The sequence below is a fragment of the Platalea leucorodia genome, assembly GCF_965183815.1.
Source record: "Platalea leucorodia genome assembly, chromosome: 5".
Lineage (NCBI taxonomy): Eukaryota > Metazoa > Chordata > Aves > Pelecaniformes > Threskiornithidae > Platalea > Platalea leucorodia.
The window spans coordinates 60,580,701-60,601,067 of NC_138827.1; the positions used below are offsets into that span (position 1 = coordinate 60,580,701).

The following is a 20,367-nucleotide window of genomic DNA, read 5'->3' on the forward strand; positions in this document are numbered from 1 at the left end:
ATTAGTACCATACCAATGACAACTCTTTAAAACAGCATTCATCTAATGACAGAGGGCTGTGAAGAGCCCCACAGAAACTGAGGAATGGAAATCACCATCTGCCAAATGTTAGAGTTGATTAGCAGATCAGGAAAATTGCCAAGTGGATACGGCATTCAGGACACATTGCAGCACTGCCTAGCTAGAGTCACTGCTGTTTTATGGCACAGCATTGCTCAAGTAACACCCCAGCTGAGTGCAAGGGCTTTGGGTTTATTTGCTGGAGATGCAAGCAGCAGTCCTTTACACAGATATCACTTCTGTAGCATCACGAGAACATCAAACTCCAATGTTACTGTCTCCAAGTAGCTATTTATGTGATTTCTTACACAGCAATGTTGTACATGGCTCATCAGTAAGAAAAAAAAAAGGTGTTGAAATAATGATGGAAGGACCATTAGCCCTCCTGTTGCAAAGACCACAACAGGAGACATTTATTTCATTTGCATCACTACCATTGAGAACACGGTCACCAGAATATAAGCTGTCTGCCAGAAAATTGTACAACACGAGTCAATGCAAGTTATCATCAACGACTGGAAAGAGAGAATGTGTATTAGCTCTCTGAAGAGACAGTTTCGTGAGAATAAAAAAATCAACCTGGAGCCATCAAAACTGCGAGGACATTACTCCTGTCAATTAGATAGCAGGTCCGTGACAAAAGCAAGATGTTTTTTCTTGCTGCAAACAGTCTAGGAGGTTCCTGGAGTGTGTGGAAGATAACTTTCTGACACAGCTGGTGAGTGAGCCAAATAGGAAAAGCATCCCACTGGACCTGTTGTTTGTGAACAGAGAAGGCCTGGTGGGTGATGTGAGAGTTGGAGGCTGTCTTGGGCACAGCGATCATAATATGACAGAGTTTTCAGTTCTTGGAGAAGTAAGGAGGAGGATCAGCAGAACTGCTACCTTGGACTTCCAGAGGGCAGACTTTGGCCTCCTTAGGAGCCTGGTTGACCGAGTCCGTTGGGAGGCAGTCCTGAAGGGCAAAGGAGTCCAGGAAGGCTGGATGTTATTCAAGAAGGAAATCTCAAAGGCACAGGAGAAGGCCGTCCCCATGTGCTGAAAGATGAGCTGGCAGGGGAGAAGACCGACCTGGCTGAACAGAGAGCTTTGGCTGGAACTCAGGAAAAAAAGAGAGTTTACGACCTTTGGAAGAAGGGGCAGGCGACTCAGGAGGACTACAGGGATGTTGTGAGGTTATGCAGGGAAAAAATTAAAAGGGCCAAAGCTCAACTAGAACTTAATCTGGCTACTACCGTAAAATACAATAAAAAATGTTTCTATAAATACATTAGCAACAAAAGGAGGGCTAAGGAGAATCTCCATCCTTTACTGGATGCAAGAGGAAACATAGTGACAAAGGATGAGGAAAAGGCTGAGGTACTTAATGCCTTCTTTGCCTCAGTCTTTAATAGTAAGACCAGTTGTTCTTCAGGGTACCCAACCCCCTGAGCTGGAAGACAGAGATACGGAGCAGAATGAAGCCCTCATGATCCAAAGGGAAAAGGTCAGTGACCTGCTACACCACTTAGACACACACAAGTCCATGGGGCCAGACGGGATCCACCCGAGGGTACTGAGGGAGCTGGCAGAAGTGCTCACCTAGCCACTCTCAATCCCGTATCAGCAGCCCTGGCTAACCAGGGAGGTCCCAGATGACTGGAAGCTATCAAATGTGACACCCACCTATAAGAAGGACCGGAAGGAGGATCCAGGGAACTACAGGCCTGTGGGTCTGACCTCAGTGCCGGGGAAGGTGACAGAGCAGATCATCCTGAGTGCCATCACACAGCACATACAGCACAACCAGGGGATCAGGCCCAGTCAGCATGGGTTTATGAAAGGGAGGTCCTGCTTGACTAACCTGATCTCCTTCTATGACAAGGTGACCCGCTTAGTGGATGAGGGAAAGGCTGTGGATGTTGTCTACTTGGACTTTAGTAAACTCTTTGACACTGTCTCCCACAGCATTCTCCTGGAGAAACTGGCTGCTTGTGGCTTGGATGGGCATACTCTTCGCAGGGTTAAAAACTGGCTGGATGGCCAGGCCCAAAGAGCTGTGGTGAATGGAGTTAAATCCAGTTGGTGGCCAGTCACAAGTGGTGTTCCCCAGGGCTCAGCACTGGCGCCAGTTCTGTTCAATATCTTTATCAATGACCTGGATGAGGGGATGGAGTGCACCCTCAGTAAGTTTGCAGATGACACCAAGTTGGGCGGGAATGTTGATCTGCTGGAAGGTAGGAAGGCCCTACAGAGCGATCTGGACAGGCTGGATCGCTGGGCTGGGGCCAACTGTATGAGACTCAACAAGGCTCAGTGCCAGGTCCTGCACTTGGGTCACAACAACCCCATGCAACGCTACAGGCTGGGGGAGGAGGGGCTGGAGAGCTGCCTGGCAGAAAAGGACCTGGGGGTGTTGGTTGACAGCCGCCTGAACATGAGTCAGCAGTGTGCCCAGGTGGCCAAGAAGGCCAATGGCATCCTGGCTTGTATCAGGAATAGTGTGGCCAGCAGGACCAGGGAGGTGATAGTGCCCCTGTACTCGGCACAGGTGAGGCCGCACCTCGAGTACTGGGTTCAGTTTTGGGCCCCTCACTACAAGAAGGACATCGTGGTGCTGGAGTGTGTCCAAAGAAGGGCAACGGAGCTGGTGAAGGGTCTAGAGAACAAGACTTATGATGAGTAGCTGAGGGAGCTGGGGTTGTTTAGCCTGGAGAAAAGGAGGCTCAGGGGAAACCTTATTGCCCTCTACAACTCCCTGAAAGGAGGCTGTAGCGAGGTGGCGGTCAGTCTCTTCTCCCAAGTAACAAGTGATAGGACTAGAGGAAATGGCCTCAAGTTGCACCAGCAAAGGTTTAGGTTGGATATTAGGAAAAACTTCTTCGCCGAAAGAGTAGTCAGGCATTGGAACAGGCTGCCCGGAGAAGTGGTTGAGTCTCCATCCCTGGAGGTATTTAAAAGACGGGTAGACATGGTGCTTGAAGACATGGTTTAGTGGTGGACTTGGCAGTGCTAGGTTAACAGTTGGACTTGATGATCTTAAAGGTTTTTTCCAACCTAAATGATTCTATGATTCTATGATTCTTACCAACTAGATCAAAGCGGTTTTCTTAAGAAGGGTCCAGCTAAAGTGCATGTTTTGCATCACACAGAATTTAAAACAGAAGCTTGAAACAGTTTTACTTCTCCTCTGCTAAAGCTGATTCCTGTCATCATGCACAAGTCACAGAAGCTGAGAAAGGAGTCTTGCCTGGCCAACACTGCTAAGATCAAGGCATGGCAAGGACTGACGTCCACAGCATGGAACCTGCTGTGTCACTTTGGGCTGATCAGAGACCCTATTTACTCCTTGAAAAGATGCCTTCACCTAGAAATGAGCGAGAAGGCAGACATGAATGTCTCTGTGTGCTAGTAACACCGGTAAATAGCCAAGAGACTGGCATGAACCCTTAATTAAACTGTCATCCAGTTACTTTTCAGAGGAACCTCTTGGCAGAAATTATGCATTTGATTTAACAAGGTTTTTATTCATTCTGATTAGATAGCTAGTAAGTCTGTGTTATGTATCATTTCTTAACAGTGGGTTTGAGGTCTCCATAATATACCTGTAATCACAAGGCTGCCCAAGTAACTGCACTGCATGGCGTATAGAAACAGCTCCTTCAATGATGGCCAAATCATCTCTTAAACATTGACAACTGGGAACTAAAAGGAGAGATGGGCATATTCAATATGTCACTTTCAGCAAAGCTTTGCTCTAAAACCTGAATGGATGCTTTAGTTTCATCTTAGGACCTCTGATTAACACATTGAGCTCTGCATCTGTATTCATCTATAATCTACCTGTGGGCAAAGCTAAAATTAATCATGTGAATGGAAGCAAAACACCCAGGAAACATACAAGGAGGCTTGGATAATGATCTGAAATTTCACAGAGTGGTTCAGACTAATTGATTAATGTTAGCAATGAAGTGGTAACAGAGACTGCGCTTTGAATTCATTGTTTGTCATCCTGACAGGCAAACCAGTTTGATTAGCCTCAATATTAACAGCATAGCTGTAGTCCGAACAGGTAGTACCAAGATCACCTCTTCAAAAGAGATAATTATAAATATCACCCTGCTTCAATTTTACGGACTCAGACACTGACATACTCCCTTCATTGTAACCTATCCTCTTGCAAAACCCCGCCCCTTTCACAGTTCCCTCTCAAGGTCCTTCAGCCCAGGCTATGCCAGCTCTTCTTCTTGCTGTTAGTCAGAGCCATCTTGTCGTCCCTGTTACTGTTCCCCTCCCACATAGCCTGATTGCACATCCCCTCTCTTTGAACTCCCTGGTGCTGGGTCCCTTTGCTCCCTCAGTTCCACCCTCCTTGCTCAGGCCATGCATCATCACTCTTGCAAGGTGAAGGGGGAAGTAACAATTCTGGTTTTTAACACTGAGACAGATCTAGAAGTCATCCTTTTTTTACTTAGACATCCTGTTTCAAGAAACTTCTTTCTGCCTTGTCCTGTTCATCCTCTTCCTGCCTATCGTATATTTGAAGATGATGCCTGCTACCTCCTCTTCTAGGCTTAGAAGGGTCAGAGTCAGCAAAGTCTTCCTGCCCTGCTCAGCTGCCGAGATTTAAACTAGGTGCAGCCCACAGTTCTCAGAAGCAGCAATCAAAAGTCAGTTTAAGCAAGTTCTGAGCTGGAGTATCTCCAGCACAAGCTGATCTTCCCTGTATATTACAAGAAAGTACTAGTCTCCACTGAGCATGGGCAAGCCAAGTTTTCCCAAACTAAATTTTAGGCAAATTTGTATAAAAACGATCAAGAGCTACGTGGCTGACGAAGACTTTTCTGATTGCTGCTCAAATAAACACAAGAAACAAACATTTTTGTGCTGGATTTGTTATGGAAGAGTTGAGACAACTGAACTGTCCCAGCCAAAAGTTTTCCAGGATGTCAGCCTGAGGCAGAAACTGCACAGAAAATTTTAACTGAAACAACCTTCATAAGCTTAAATGCAATTGCAAGCAAGGTATCTTTATAGCAAGTGCTGGGTAAGCTTCAGTAAATAATAGGACTGGCTACTTCATCATGTTGGTTGTGGAGTAATCTGTCTTAAATATTAGAGCAATGTCCCTACTGTTACTCCTGAAAATAAGTAAATGAAATAAACTTACTTTCAAAGTCTCTTTCCCTCCACCTTGGGCAAAACACACGATTGGGATCTTACCACCATAATTAGATTCTGTGAAACATGCCAGAAGAAACAGGGAAAAAGATTTAATCCATTAATGCAGTTTGAACAACTTTTTTTTTTTTAGTACAATGAAAGAATTTCCAAGTAGTTCATGCAGACACTCCAATAATCTGTTAACAGCTTTTCCTGTTTTTAATGAAAACTCAGTTTTGCCTAACATTCTGCATAGCTGGCTTCAGACACTCTTCTCCATTGGATGCTTTTTTTCTCCTCACTATCATAATTTTTACTAGCTCCAAAGTCCCCCAAACATGTGATTTTATTCTATTTACCTACTGCTTTGTCCATTTTGAGTCTAGGTGCAAGGTCCTTATCACAAGTTGAAGATTCACAACCTCTGACTTCACATTTTCAATTGTAAAGGAAAGCTAGGAATTCTGTAAATCTAGGAGCTAGTGTTTAAAAGACATACCAAGTTTCATAATGATTCTGGGTGCTTCGTCATGACTAACAGCAAGTAGGCTTCAGCTGAGGTACACAGTAAAAAAAAACCAAACTCTTTAACTAATAATTTCTTGACAAGGCTTTTGATTTTTCCATTTTGGCAAAGAAGGAGCTGAAAGATAAATAATTTGGGGGCAGGTTTCAGATGGATCGATCATCTTCACAAACTTGTATTTTGGAAGTAGCCTAATTTCAGCTCCTGTGTAGTTGTGCCTTAGCTACCCAGAATTCAGTGCCAGGTGGGAAATATGTAGATGGGTCAGCTTCCAACAGATAGCCCAGCAGGGAGGGAGGGAAGGGCTGTATGGCTAAAATGGATCATTTGCTGTGTCCCACAAAGGACTATTGTCACATACAGAAAGGAAGATGAGGGGAGGGGTATTGCTCTGAAGAAGCCTGGTTGTTCCTGAAAGTGCTCAAGATGCAACGCAGTTAACATATCCCTTCCAGCTCAGCATCCGAGGGATTCTACCACTATTTTGTTCACAGAGAATCACTGTGCATCAGCCCCAAAGCATGCAAGGACTAAAGAGAAGGAGGTCTGCAACCTGATGCCCACACCTACCTGGGATAACGCGCTCCGAAATGTACTTTTCTAACTGAGTTCGTACTTTTGCCTCTATCGTCGGGTGCCCATGGGTGCCATTATCAACCAGTAAGAGATGGGTGTGATTATTATCCAGGCAATACAGGGGGTCTCTCTTCAGATCATCCATTATGTAGTGGGCCAAGTAGTACCCCTAGAAGAACAACCACAGCATTTAACAGAGATCCAAGGGCAGAACATGCACAAGCCTTCAAGGACAAGCCAGTGACAGCTGAATCCCTAGCCATCAACTATTCCTCATTAGTTAGGAGTCTGGATTTCCTGACTCAAGACACTGCTCACTGTCAGTCCCAAGAGCAGCAGAAGACAGTGAGAGAAACCCCATACAAGAGCACAGCATAAATATTTGCAGAGAAGTTTTTTCTTTACAAGAGTGGCCTGGTTTGTGATGATCCTCTCATAACTTCATCTCAGCCAATGGAACAGTGGAAGTTATTTGCAACAGTTTAGTCCTTTCAGAGGTCCTCTTAAGCAATGCATGCTTCCTTCAGCTACCAGAAACATTAAATCTGTGGCAAAGTTACTTTGAACACCTCACAGAATCACAGAATTTTTTAGGTTGCAAGGGACCTCTTGAGATCATCTGGTTCAACTCTCAAACCTCCTTAGAGCCCTCAGTAAACTAAACTGCTTTTTTTTAACTAGCAGGATGGTTTTTAGACATGTTCTATAACATCTAGTGGACAAGAGACAAGGGTATCTGACAGCTAGGACAATAGTATCAACAAGCAAGATCCATAACAGCAGCAGCAGGTACAACATGTCTTAGCTAATGGGAATCCCCACTATGGGCTACTGTGTGGGGATTTCACAGCAGCTAGAATAACCATGGAAGATGTTATTCCCTAATACTCTGCCAGATATGAAACCAGAACAGCTGAACTTCTACACAGACACACTAAGCCCACAGCTGAAAACACATGCTGGTCCCCCCACCAGGCCTGATGTGCAGCCATCTCAAACATGAGAAGATTTTAGTTTCCTCCTGTTCTGGGAAGAGCACTTGATGTTTTGTCTCACTGTTATGTACATTGAGGAAAAGCTGGTCCTGGGTTGAATTGAGCACAGTAGATCAGGTTAAGTAGACAGACGTGCTTCTATGTTAACATTGCACTGGAAAGCATTCTGCTGAGCTCTGCTTTAGCAGAATGTACAAGCAGAGCTTGACTGACCGCTCAAGTCAGTCATCACATGGCTGATAGCATCAGCCTAGCACAGATACTGTTATTGCTGAGAGCAGCGATCAGTCAGGGACATAATCTGTATAACTGACAGCCGAGCCTCCTCTTTGTTTCCCCACCAACTCGTACACATTTCTTACATCATTATCACCACTGCGAATCAGACTTTCTCGGTTGGAAATCATGCCCCAGGCTGCTATGCCAATAGCCACCACGTTCTCCTCCGAGCTCCGACTGATGGTGTTGTCTCTGACCACTTCGCCGATGTACTTCATCAGCCCGTAATGCGTGCCTCCTGTGAAAATCCAGGCCCCTGGGGACAACATGCAATAACCCGGGAGAATGTAGTGGAATACGCACCCTCCTAATATATTACCTTTAAGATACAACAACCCAATCCCCTCTCAAGACCTTACCTCAGAAGAGGCATTTATTCTTCAATTAAACACAAACGATATGCTACACAACTTCAATTAAACACAAACGATATGCTACACAACTTACCTTGTGTTATCCCGATGACTAGCTCTCAACCCTCTTACTTCCAAACTGTTAGGTCGCATTTGCCCCAAGTGCACCAGCCAAGCAGAAACAAACCGAATGCTCTGCTTCCCTGCTGACCCTTTGAGCTGCTACCTTTCCAACAGTATTATGCAGCAATAAAATAATACAGACACATATGCAGGTATTTACCTTTGGACTGGGCAATGTAGATCAGTCTGCTGAATATCTTGCGCATCCGGGGCTTGAGTGCAAAGTTCTTTGCACCCCCAGTGACAGAGATGACAAGGTTAGGGGTTTTCAGGTGCCAGTGCTGGGTCATGAGATCATAGAGTGTTTCGGAGTCTGTGTCACATGACAAACGGATGTACTTAGGTGAGGGAAAAGAGAGGAAACAAATAAGTAAGAGATAAATAGTAATAGCCGGGAACAGATCAGGAATTGCATTTTCTTCTCTCATCTACACTCTTATTCCAATAACCAGTAGACAAAGGGTAAAGTGATGATGAACCAGAGCTTAAGTCTTTGTTTCTTTCTCTAAAACATCTTTATCCTCCCCCTACAACCAGAGACCCATAACTAGGACTTGCAAGGTGATCTCTCTTGACAGATCAGTGCTCAGGTCTGGAGATAAGACACAGTCTTACTGCAAGCAGAACAAAAGTGCTAGTGTTAGACCAGCAGCATAGTGAAGAACATAACTGCTGGCCCCAAGGTCTCCCAGCTCCACCATTTCCAGGTTCAGCCTAAAACTGCAACCTGCACCTCCAGCACCCTGGTCAGTGGGGTCAGGGGGCAGTGCAGTGCTCAGGTTGCACTATCACGTTCTGCCTCACACATCTTTAATTTGGCAGAAGCTAAACTGTGTAGCCCCAGAAATATGATTTTTGCAATTACTAGTAAAAGTCCACAGGCTTTGTACTGAACTGAGAGTGCAGATTCTCAGGATCTCTTTAGCCTGAGCTGAGTATAGTTGTGATAGCAGTTGCCTAGCAGTATAACAACTATTGTCTACATTTGATTTGTCTTAGGTTATGACAGTAACAAATAGTTATTCTGTGGGGATTGAACAATTTATGACCAGAATAAAAGGTGACATGGAAGAATGCAGACACCAAATGACAGAGGTCCCAGTCTGTAAAAACAAATCACAATGGCCAATAATGGTCACTATTTGAGTGCAACCTTGTGAATGAGGGAAGACTATTTTTAGAAATAACAAATACAACTAAAAGAACTGTATAATTCAGAACCACTGAAAAGAAAGAGCATAAGCAGACTGTCTTGAGAGAAATCTATAGAAAGAATTCCAAGCACACCAGGACCAAGGAGGATGGGATCCCCATGATCAGTACTGAAATCATCCCTTCAAAGACCTCAAGAGTCAACATAAAGCCTCCAAACACTCCTTCCACTAGAGGCAGGCAAGAGCACTGGCCTTGGGATTCAGAGGAACATTGGAAGGAGGAACACAACACCAAGGAAGTTAATGGCGTAACAATTTTAACTGTAACAAAGGTATTTATAGCTTGGATTATGGATTAGTGGTAGCATTGTTACAAGTGAACTAATAATAATTACGGTCTTATTTTGATTACGCTATTAAAGCCTTAATTTGACTAGCTACAAATTCCAGGTTCCATAAACATGGTGTCCCTATCATAACATATATGCATAACAGCATTTTAAGTTAACACATCACAACTTTATCAACTTTATCAAAGCTTTAACACTGTACGAGGATGCCATAAAGCACACTAGATAGATAGATAAACTGGCTTCAGGTGGACCTACCATCTCTCCATTTATATAAAAGGCTCCCTGGCTTTTTTGCTATGCTATTTAAGAGCCCCTTTGCAATTTCATCACTGTTAGTAGTTTAGTGTGATGGACTTTTGGAAGACAGGCACGGCTATACAACTCATACCAGGGGATGAAAAGGAGTAACTTGGACCTGAATCGTAGTGGATTTTGTATAGATCGCCCAGTATTCACAGGAGAGCAAAACTAAGGAATTAGTTTGAGGAAGAAGTGTCCTATCTTGAGATGCATTTAACTTGAACTAAAGAACATATTCTTCTGTTCCAGGCGAAGTTCCCAGGAGTAGTTGTTGCATCTGGCTCAGAACAGCACATCACAGAGGAAGCTTAGTAGGCTCCAGCAGCTACACAGGAGGGCTAAGGGACTCCCACAGCTTCTGCTCCCAGAAGCATCAGCCACATGCAGCCTTGGGTGTTTTTCAGGAGAGGGTCCCCCATAGAAGAGGGGAGCCTGCCAGAAACATTAACTGCTCCACAGAGCCAGTAAGCCATCCCCACAGAAAATCTTGTTAGCTCTGTAGTTAGAAGGCATTTCGCCTAAACCCTACTGATAACACAAAGTACCTTGTATCTGTATGACAACCTTTGTTCCATCAACAGTTAAGGTTTCCAGTTGAATGACTTGTTTTCATCTATACAAGTCGTTTTCATCTATATAAAGCAAGTACTAAATAAAAGATGCTGAAGCTGATGTGTCCGTACAGCTTATCTTGTTCTCTCATACGTCATCAAGGTGTGTAACTGCAAGAACGCTTCAGTTACGCCTAAGTTTCATTCAATGTACCAGCAACTATACATCTGGCATTTGCCACCTCCAGAGTCCTTTGCAGGCTCTACCCAAGCAGGTGAACCCCTCAGTGCAGCCACTTTCTTTCTCCGAGGTACAACGGTGCCATCTCCTGGTACAGCCGGCTGGTGCACCCCAACCATCATCGATCCAACCCTCAAACAGAAACTGTGCCAAGCGTTTCAGTAGCTGAACTCAGAAAGGTATTCAAGAGAAGCATTTTTTTTCAGATTGAGGGCTACCAGAACATAAAATACAGCAACTGCAATGTCCTTGGATGTTACAGGATCTGAGCAACACTGCAAAAATAAGAGTGCAAGCAGGACTTAATAAATGTAGAGATTTTATTCGTCTGTTCACATCTAATATTTCTGCTCAGGACTTTTTAGGACTCATCCATGCTAAAAAGTACAATGCAGGGTATAAAAATTCCCATCCCTTATTGATAATAGTCTGCAACTCTTAGGTTACCTTGGGTTTAAAGTTCTCCCCACTGTGCACAAGATGAAGAGAAAACATTTTGTAATGTTTAAGACCAGCAGGTGCCTTGCAGTATAGGGAGTGAGAATGTGGACTAAAGATGTAACTCCAGCCAATGTGCTGATGGGATGGATTAGCAGACTTATGCACAGCATTTGAATAAAGTATGCTCTGAAACATGCACAGTGGCCTTGAGACACCTCATGAAACAACTATGGGCACACAAACCAATTCCGGAGTGGGAAGAGGGACACAACATGAGGAAAGAACATTTAAGCCCTAAGAACTCAGAAATTTTGCAACAGAGCAAATAACTTCTTCTTACAGTAAAGGTACACAGCAGCTTACAACACAGTAGTATGAAGCTAAAATATGCATATTAACAAATATGTGAAGTACTTGGATCTGTTTAAGCGCGATTCAAAACCTTCAGTCTTACTTCCCACCCAAATGCCTCTAGTTTCTGCTACTTTGCATAAAACAAACCCAATTAATTTACATAGTATGCTCTGGTTTTCCTCATTTATTTTGATTTTCTGAAGCAAGCTGCACTGGCAGTAAATATCAGTCATTTAGAAGAGGCAGATGAGCTCAGACACATGTGACTCCCCACACAGTATTAGTGTAAATCATCAGAAATAGCAACACCAGCTATTTTCTTCTTTCCACACCTCCACACCAAGGGAATACACGGGGTGGGGGGGGGAACCCAAACAAACAGAATAAAACTCTAAAGTTCCACTGACACCTTACACCCCCATTGAATTTACTGTCATTGTAGGATCTCCACCTTGGGAAATACTCAATATTCAGTTGGTTATGGGCCTGAGCAAACTGGTCTATGTGGATATGCTTTGAGCAAGAGTTTTGGCTAGAAAACTCTGGAGAGCCCTTCCAAACAAAATTACTCTATGAGGGTGTGGGGCACACAAGCCCCATTCCAACATCCCACAACATCCTTCAGAGTGTCCAGTCCAAGGCATAAGATACAACTGTGTGGAAAGGAGCACTGTACATCTGCAGACTGCAATGATCTGCACATAGAACAGCTAGGGAGGAAGGGAATATAGGTTAGCAAGCTCTGTAGGCAGGCGTTGGATGACATGCCGTGCAACATTAAAGCCATTACAAAGCATGAGTGATGATTTTGTGGAGCAGCAAGCAGCTACATGCAGCTTCTGCGCTGAAGAGTACAGATCCTCTGAAGAAAGGTCTTACACCTCTACGGATATGAAATCCCCATGGCTATCCTCCTGGATCCTGCTGCACCTTCAAAGGCAAAGCATGTTGCACATGCTCCTGTCCCAAGAGTTGCACTGGTGCACACCCTCACACCATTTTCTTTCTGAAGCGTAAGTTAGTCCACAATACAAAGATGCAATGTTCCAAAAAACAGCCTTGTCTTGGCATTAAAGTCAGTCAGGAGCAAAGCATCTTTATCAGGAGCTTAATCATTCATGTACTTAAGCTTATTACATTGGTGTCACCACTAAAAATACGTAAAGGGTACTAAACCGCTCCTCAACACCATGACATTTCAGTATAGATGGGGACTACAAAACAGCCACTGTAACTGCACACTGATATAGTCAGGGTACACAGTCCCAGTGAGAGACAGCACAGATCTACTTTAAAATTATTTCCTCCTAGCCCAAGACCTTCAGAAGTGTATTATAGGCCAATTACAATAGAACTAGCTACGTGAAAAAAGAAAAATAATAATTGAGCATCACCCTCATTCACCCATTCTTCTGCCATACCTGGAAATAGATAACCTCTTTTCCCTCCCATCATTGGCCTATGAAACAAATAACACAGAAGAAATTATTCTTTGTTACCTATTATCAGGGCTTCAGAAATCAGCTTGCCTCCTTTGTAGCCTAACTCCTTCCATTCCCATTAAAATAAAATTGACTTTAGCTTCATCTTCCTTGTTTTGCAGAGGCTTCCACTGGTGTTGGATTCAGGACTCTGAATATGGGTCACCCAACAGGGGCCTGACACGTACGCTTAATACAATCACTTACCTTTCCTCTTTTTCCCATGTTTTCAAACTGAATGTCCCCAAAGGCATCAGTAGGAAGCTCCTTAGTGTGCTTCTTGTAATTCCATTTTTCATTGGTATTAATCTGAGTTCCCTCTATGTGCTGATTTTCAGGGTATCCACATTTACATAAGTTGCCCCTGAAAGAAGAGTGAATAGGCACGAAACCCCACAGTTATCACAGTGTACCCCTCAGCACAGAAAAGTAAGCTCTGATATGTTTATTAACAAGAGACAGAAATTTTTCACAGCTGAAACCACCTTCAAAACTTCTGCTCAATCAGGACATTCCCAAGAAGTGTTATTCTGCAGCAAACCTGGAGCCAGTAGAATGCAGGGTGCCAACTGTAGCAGTCACATCAAGTGCAGAGTCTGGGAGCAGGGTTGTACAAACACAAGAAGCCAAGCAGCAGGTGGAGCTCCGGAACCAGTTGTGCACGGGACTCTACTTGGATTTGCTATATGACAAATTAACAGCTAAGAGGAATCAACCCTCAGCTGAGACCAGCACCTAATTATGCTTCCTTCTCCTATCATCTGCTTCTGTCTAGCACTGGGCAGTGGAGTGGAGTACATCTCAGGAACCAGTCTATGCTGAGAGATGAGCTGACACTTCTGGTTGGGCCTTACCTATGTGACCTCTTTCTTTATCACATACTAAGTTAGATCATCAGCAGCTTAATTTGAAACCCTACAACTGTGCACAGAAATGAAAAAATGAACCAGAATTTGGCATCAGACACCACCAGAAGTGACCTCGTCTGCTGCTAACCTGATGTATACAAATAGTTTATTTCCATTTTGTGCTCTCAACCAGATAGGAAGAGTTCACTAAGATGATTACTAAGTGTAATCACTTTCCATGCAAACCCAGGGCCTGACTGGTGTCTAAGCACACCCAAGACATATTCATACCAAGAGGGAATGAACAACTGGTTTCTGAGCAGATTGTGCAGGCAGTTTGCAGTGTTCCTAGCACACTTCCCCCACCACCACACCCCTGTCTGCTGCACAGCATGGTGTGCAGTCACTACCAATGAAGCTGGTACACTACCTCCTCACCAACACTGAAATTGCATCAAGGGGAGGAAGAATCTCCACTTTGGTTGGCCAGGACTAATAGGGAAAGCTGGGAGAACTCTTTTCCTAGGAAAAGCTGCAGCACAGACCATGAAATCTTTTGCGTAGCTTATGTCCCTGATTCCTCAGAGGGCATGGAGAAAGGGTCCTTGCTTATGAAAAGACAGGGTTGACTGACAACTGTAGTCAGACAAGTACAGTAAGCATTGTCAACAGCAATAGGAGGGAGCAAGTGTGGCCCCTACAGTCTAAGTTAATGTCCTGGTTTTGGCTGGGATAGAGTTAATTTTCTTCCTAGTAGCTGGTATAGTGCTGTGTTTTGGATGTGGTATGAAAATAATGTTGATAACACACTGATGTTTTAGTTGTTGCTAAGTGGTGCTTAAGCTAGTCAAGGACTTTTTAGCCTCCCATGCTCTGCCGGCTGCACAAGAAGCTGGGAGGGGGCACAGCCAGGACAGCTGACCCAGACTGGCCAAAGGGCTATGCCATACCATATGATGCCATGCTCAGTATATAAACTGGGGGGGGAGGGTTGGCCGGGGGGCAGCTATCGCTGCTCAGGGACTGGCTGGGCATTGGTCGGCAGGTGATGAGAAATTGTATCAAGTATCACTTGCTTTGTATATTATTATTATTATTACTAGTATTTTACTTTATTTCAGTTATTAAACTGTTGTTATCTCAACCCACGAGTTTTCTCATTTTTACTCTTCCAATTCTCTCCCTCATCCCAGCGGGAGGGTGGGGGTGGGGTGGGAGAGAGGGAAGCCAGCGGCCATGTGGTGCTTAGTTGCTGGCTGGGGTTAAACCACAACAGTTAACAACCAACATCAGGTAAACACTTGCACAATGTTAATTTGCTAACAGCACAAAAGAGTAGATGGGAAGACAAAGCAAGAGGAACAATGCTATTAACAGCACTGTGCAATTTGGCAATATACAGAGGGGAAAGAAAAAAAAAATTCATCGGCCCAAAAGGATTGAGGACATTAATTTGTGTGCTTACAGTGACCTTTATAGTTAGCTTGCAGACTGCAAACATGAGATTGAGTAATGCTCTCCTGTGAAGATTGCTGTAAAGGTAAGTCACAGCATGCCTCTCTGAAGGAGAAAAAACTTATATGGTTTCTTCTACTCTGCTGTAGCTTGCAAATAAAACCAACTTACCTTACAAATAGAAAAAAAAAAAAAAAAAGCCAGCCAGTTATAAAGTATGACTTGCAATCCTTTCCCAGTGGGCTTGTAGGAAGAGAGGCTGATAAGAACCAGCTCTCCACCCTTTGTTGGTCCTTTGCCAGACATCCCATTTTAGATGGCAGAAGAGGACCCTAAGTAAGACTTTCTGAAATGAGACTCATTTCCCCCCGCCCCCTCTCCAAGGCATTTTTCCTCCCAGCTTCAGAGGAGAATGGAGTTACTGAGAGCCCTTGGAGCTGTATATTAGGACTTCTGCAGCTGCATTAGTTTGATCACTTTTCTCCTGAGATTACAAAAAACAACCAAAAAACCAAAATCAATGTTATGGTCCTCAAACTTACATTGCATAAGTACTTGTGCCTGAATGTGAAGCCAGTGTAATATCCTAAGAGAACAGCAGCCTGAGCAAAACTTAGCAGATGTGTCTCTCTGCTGTAAAGGCTTGTGCATGGAAGTTGTGATTTGGGTTTAAAAGGAAAATTTAAATTATCCAAAGCTCTGATACATACATACATACATTGTTATACACCAATACCAGTGCTGGTACTCCATCCCTAAAAACACCTCTATATTGCCACAATTATGCTTCAAATAGGGAATTTGATATTAAAGCCCTTTAACAGAGCTGCTGGAAGGCATGCTGACAGAGTTAGCATGAAGGTCAGGCCCCTAGTTTTGCATCAAGTTAGTTGTGGAGTAACTCAAACGGATATATTTCCAGTTTTTACACAAAATCCTAACAGTCTAGAGCAGTGGTCTCCAAAGTGGGGCGTGCATTAAATAAACTTTAAATAAATTAAAAATAGTGTTTATTTCATCTTTATCTCATCCTTTTTTAATTGCTATTTTTGTGTGTGCTTTATAATGTACATAATATGGTACAGTAGTAGATGTACATATTTATAAATAAACATATATTGGGGGGTATGCTTGGAAATTTTTACTGATGAGGTGTGCAATCAAAATAGTTTGGAGAGCACTGGTCTAGAGCTGGAAGAAGCACTCCAGGGTGCCTGTCTGACCACCAGACTTCCAGCTTTTTTGACCTTGACTGCAGAATACCCCAGGCACATGCAAACAAACCAAACAAGCAGTGACAACAAAAGCAGTTGTACAAGCAAGGCTGAAGTGAGGTTGCACTGCTAGATTCAGACCCTTAACAAAAAACCAAAAAGTTTGCTCCCCACCCAACCCCTGCCACATGGCTTAGCAGGCAGAAATACCCTCAGCTCCCAGTCCCCCACTCCTGTAAAACGAGAGAAAAATGTCTGCTTACATTGACTTGGTGTCTTTTGTAAAAAAGACACATTCTCTCTTCTTAAAGTTTTCTTGAATGAAGTTGACCAAATCCTTGAAAAAGAAAAAAAAATACTTCTGATAACTCATAAAACAGGAGAAACCTCAGAAACAGCATAGTCAGTTTAAACACAAAGTAAAACGGGTGCCAATTCGTAAGTCTCCTTTCCCAAAGTGGAGAGTGGGACACAACTGGGAAGTACTGATGGGAGTCGACAGGACACAAAAGACTACGTAAAATCACAAATAGGCATTACAAAGAACATGTGATATCAATATTTTTATATTTATCAAGCATAATATATACTACAGAGGCAAAAGGTATGGCTTTTCCCTCTAAAAAAATAATAATGAACAGCAAAACAGATTTTATATCCTAAGAGTTGCTGGAGAGCCTATTTTAATTTCAGCTTTTAATCCAAAAGACCCACATAGAAAACATCTTACTTTAATTCAGTGGCATAATATGGTTAGCTGTAGACTACAGAGCATTTCTATTTGCATGTGTTGCCATGTTTCCAGACAACTTGCAGCACTGACAATATCCTTCAAACAGTGGTTAACTCTAGTCCAGATACTGCTTAAAAGACTATGGCAAACACTGTTTCTTTCCAAGAAAAAAAAAAAAAAAAAAAAAGACATTAATGTCCTCTTGGGTAAGGGCTATTTTAATTCAACACAAAAAGACCCCAGCAGGAGACGTGAACAACTAAAGTCATGCTTTATGCGAGCTCAGATGGAATGCAAAGCCTCTCCAGTTTGTTTAACCATTAACTCTCATATTAACCCTGAAAATCCACAAGTGCAGGGGAAGCTTTTAAACTTGGGAGATGCAAATTCACTCCTAATTTGCCTCTGCAAGCTAGGAAAGCAAAAAAGTTTCTCACTTTCTGATAAAGGTTTGGAGGTTTGTGGGTTTTGTTTGTTATTAAGCACAGCTTGGATTTGCAAATCAAGATTTAGCTTGGGATGAAAAGGGAAGACATACAACTATAGTTAAGTTTACCATTTTGACAGAACGTTTATAGTTAAACAGCAGTTAGAGGAAGTTATTCCAAGTGGAAAAGCATTCTTTGGAAAGGACTATAATATCCAAAACAAAGAAAATGGAAGAGAACGTAATTAGCCAGTAAAAGCCACAATGATGCAAGACCAAAAAAATAAAACGGAGGGGGAACCGCTTGCTAAAGACCTAAGAGCTAGTCATTAGGCCTCTTGCAAGCCCATCAGAAGCAAGAAATCTGCCAGACAATAGCTGCGATCAGCAAATGATTGAGGCTTTTCAAAGGATATTTAACATAATTATATGTTGTCTGCCTTTGCCATCAAGTTGTCTGAAGAGGTTGGGGTTCTTTGTAGAGACAGAGAATTTGTCTCTAACTGAAACATGAAAAAGGATTTAGAAACATAAGTGACTAAGAATGTACAATAAAGAGTTACAGGGATCAAAAGGAATTCAATACATCCTTAGACTTTCACCATGTCAACAAAGCACTGCTGCTGCTTGAAGAGTCACTGGCTAGGAAAACTTCTCCATAAAGGGAAAACTGAAAAATCAGTCATCCTTCTCCTGCCATGACCCCTGGGGTCCACACCCAAGACAATATCCAAACTCACCAAGGATGTACCAGATACTCACGGCATCACTGCAGGACACATCTATGCTGCGAGACATGCTGGAATAGAGGAGTCTGGAACTCTCAAAATTGCCATTTCTTCGGTGTCGCATGGTGCCCATAGAAACCTGAAAGAGCATGGTGGAGGGGGAGATGAAGGAGCAATGGTCATTTCTTTCACTAGGTAAGAAACAGCAAGGACACTTAGTGCCCGTTCAAGGCAAGGGAGAGGTTATTCAAATCCAGCATAAAAAATTAGGAACTCTATTGATTCCTAAAGTGTGAAACTAACATTCAGAGAAAATCTTTTCTCTTCTGTCATACCACAAAGAGACTTTCCTCTCTCTTTCCCCACTCCAAAAAGACCTCCAAGTCAACATGCTTTGAGAAAGGTACATACCTTATACACCATCCCATTCAATTCATTGCCATGTCTTAGCTCTGTTTCCCTTCCCATCTGTGATGGGCGCATTGAGGAACTTGAACTATTCAGTGTTTATATACAATGAGCAGTCCCTAATACAGTGTATTTGCAAATTAAGTGGGATATTAAGAAGAAACATTTCAATCACAGAGAAAACGAACAGAGCGTAAAAAGAAGTTGGCCTGGCAGTACACCAGAAGCTTAGCGTAGATGCAGCACCTGAACACTGATCCTTCAGGTCTCTGTCCACTCCTGTAACAAGAATAGTCAACATGTGCAATCTGAAGAGTAAGTGGATTTAAAGTTTATTGAATCCAAAAGTTAACAAGTCACCCTTGGAAGCAAACACACTTCTGTTGCCCTTGAGAGCAGACACCTGTATTGATCTCACTGTCTTTGAAGGAGCATCACTTCATTTGCACCAAAGCACAGAACAAGATTTTATTTATGCTAATAGCGAATACTTCAATTCCATTTATGTTACTTTGCAAAATAATATTGGAAAAGGTCTTTTCCTGAAAGCAAGGCTGGCAGCTAGCTAACATGGTGAGCTCAAATTCCACTTCTCCTTTCAACACTATTTTCTCTCCCGCCTTTTCCTCTTGCTATGTGCACTTAGCTTGCTTCTCAGGTGATACTGCCACTGTATGGTGGAAAGCATCCCTCCCAGATACAGCAACATGCATTCTTGAGGTCTGACGAAGCATTCCTGTCCAAAAATATATAATTTCTGAGGACCAAAAACTAGCAAGTGTGAAAAACAATTTACTCAGTGCGTTTGAGAGAAAATAGGAATGGTACTGGCAGCGGGAAGCTGTAGTCATAAATAGAACGATGGAATGTTATGTGAGCAACCCTGAAAGCAGGAAAGAAAAGACAAGTTTCCACAAAAACATGTATATTTATACTTCACAGTTATTTTAAAAATACTTTGAAAAACATTTCATGTTGAGGGGGAGCATGACTGACTGTGTTGTTTACTGTGCATGGTAGAAGTCCAGAGTTACTTCCCCCAAACTCTTCAGCATGCCTGGGATCTCAGTCACTCTCTATCACTGTTAGGTGATGGAAGAGCACGTTAAAAGCCCTCTTCCTCCTTCTCACCTTCTGCATGTAATAGGAACAATTCAAACACAAGAAAAGGCAAAAGGCTGGAAAGTGCATTTCATCATATTGCATAGTGCAGTTGTCCCCAACTTTTGAAATTAAGTCTCATTTATTCTGCACTGATTTAGTGTTGTATGAAAGTAAGATGCCTAAAAAGGTACCCATACTCAATTCAGGCACAGGTTTTAATTTGACCACTTAGAAGCAGCACCTATGGAAAGCCAGTGTTCCCCAAAGCATGGAGGAACAAATGAGTGTAATGAGGGAACAGCAATGCCTGTCTCTCCAAGAATGGCCAAAAGCACAGTGTTTCAAACAGGGCTGGCATTATTGTTGCAGAGAGAAGACCCTGTTCCAAATGCATGGATTCCTCCAAAAAAAAAAGAAGAAATGAAGGCTATATACCCTCTGCAAAACAAAATCAAATTGTTACAAAAAAATCTCATCTCAGGCCTCCCAAGACAACACTGAGCTATCTTACATGCCACGTG

General features: G+C 43.0%; 1 protein-coding gene across 1 annotated transcript in view; it reads right to left on the minus strand.

The window, feature by feature from the left end:
• TRPM8 (transient receptor potential cation channel subfamily M member 8) overlaps positions 1–18,485 on the minus strand; it is a gene marked incomplete at both ends in the record, with an annotated part of 44,523 nt that extends 26,038 nt beyond the window's left edge. The window contains 7 exons of the mRNA XM_082314537.1: positions 5,210–5,277; positions 6,299–6,473; positions 7,662–7,834; positions 8,215–8,392; positions 13,137–13,293; positions 16,710–16,783; positions 18,369–18,485. Coding sequence (XP_082170663.1) covers positions 5,210–5,277; positions 6,299–6,473; positions 7,662–7,834; positions 8,215–8,392; positions 13,137–13,293; positions 16,710–16,783; positions 18,369–18,485 — 942 coding nt within the window. The remainder of the gene's footprint in view (positions 1–5,209; positions 5,278–6,298; positions 6,474–7,661; positions 7,835–8,214; positions 8,393–13,136; positions 13,294–16,709; positions 16,784–18,368) is intronic.
• Between the last annotated feature and the right edge of the window lie 1,882 nt (positions 18,486–20,367).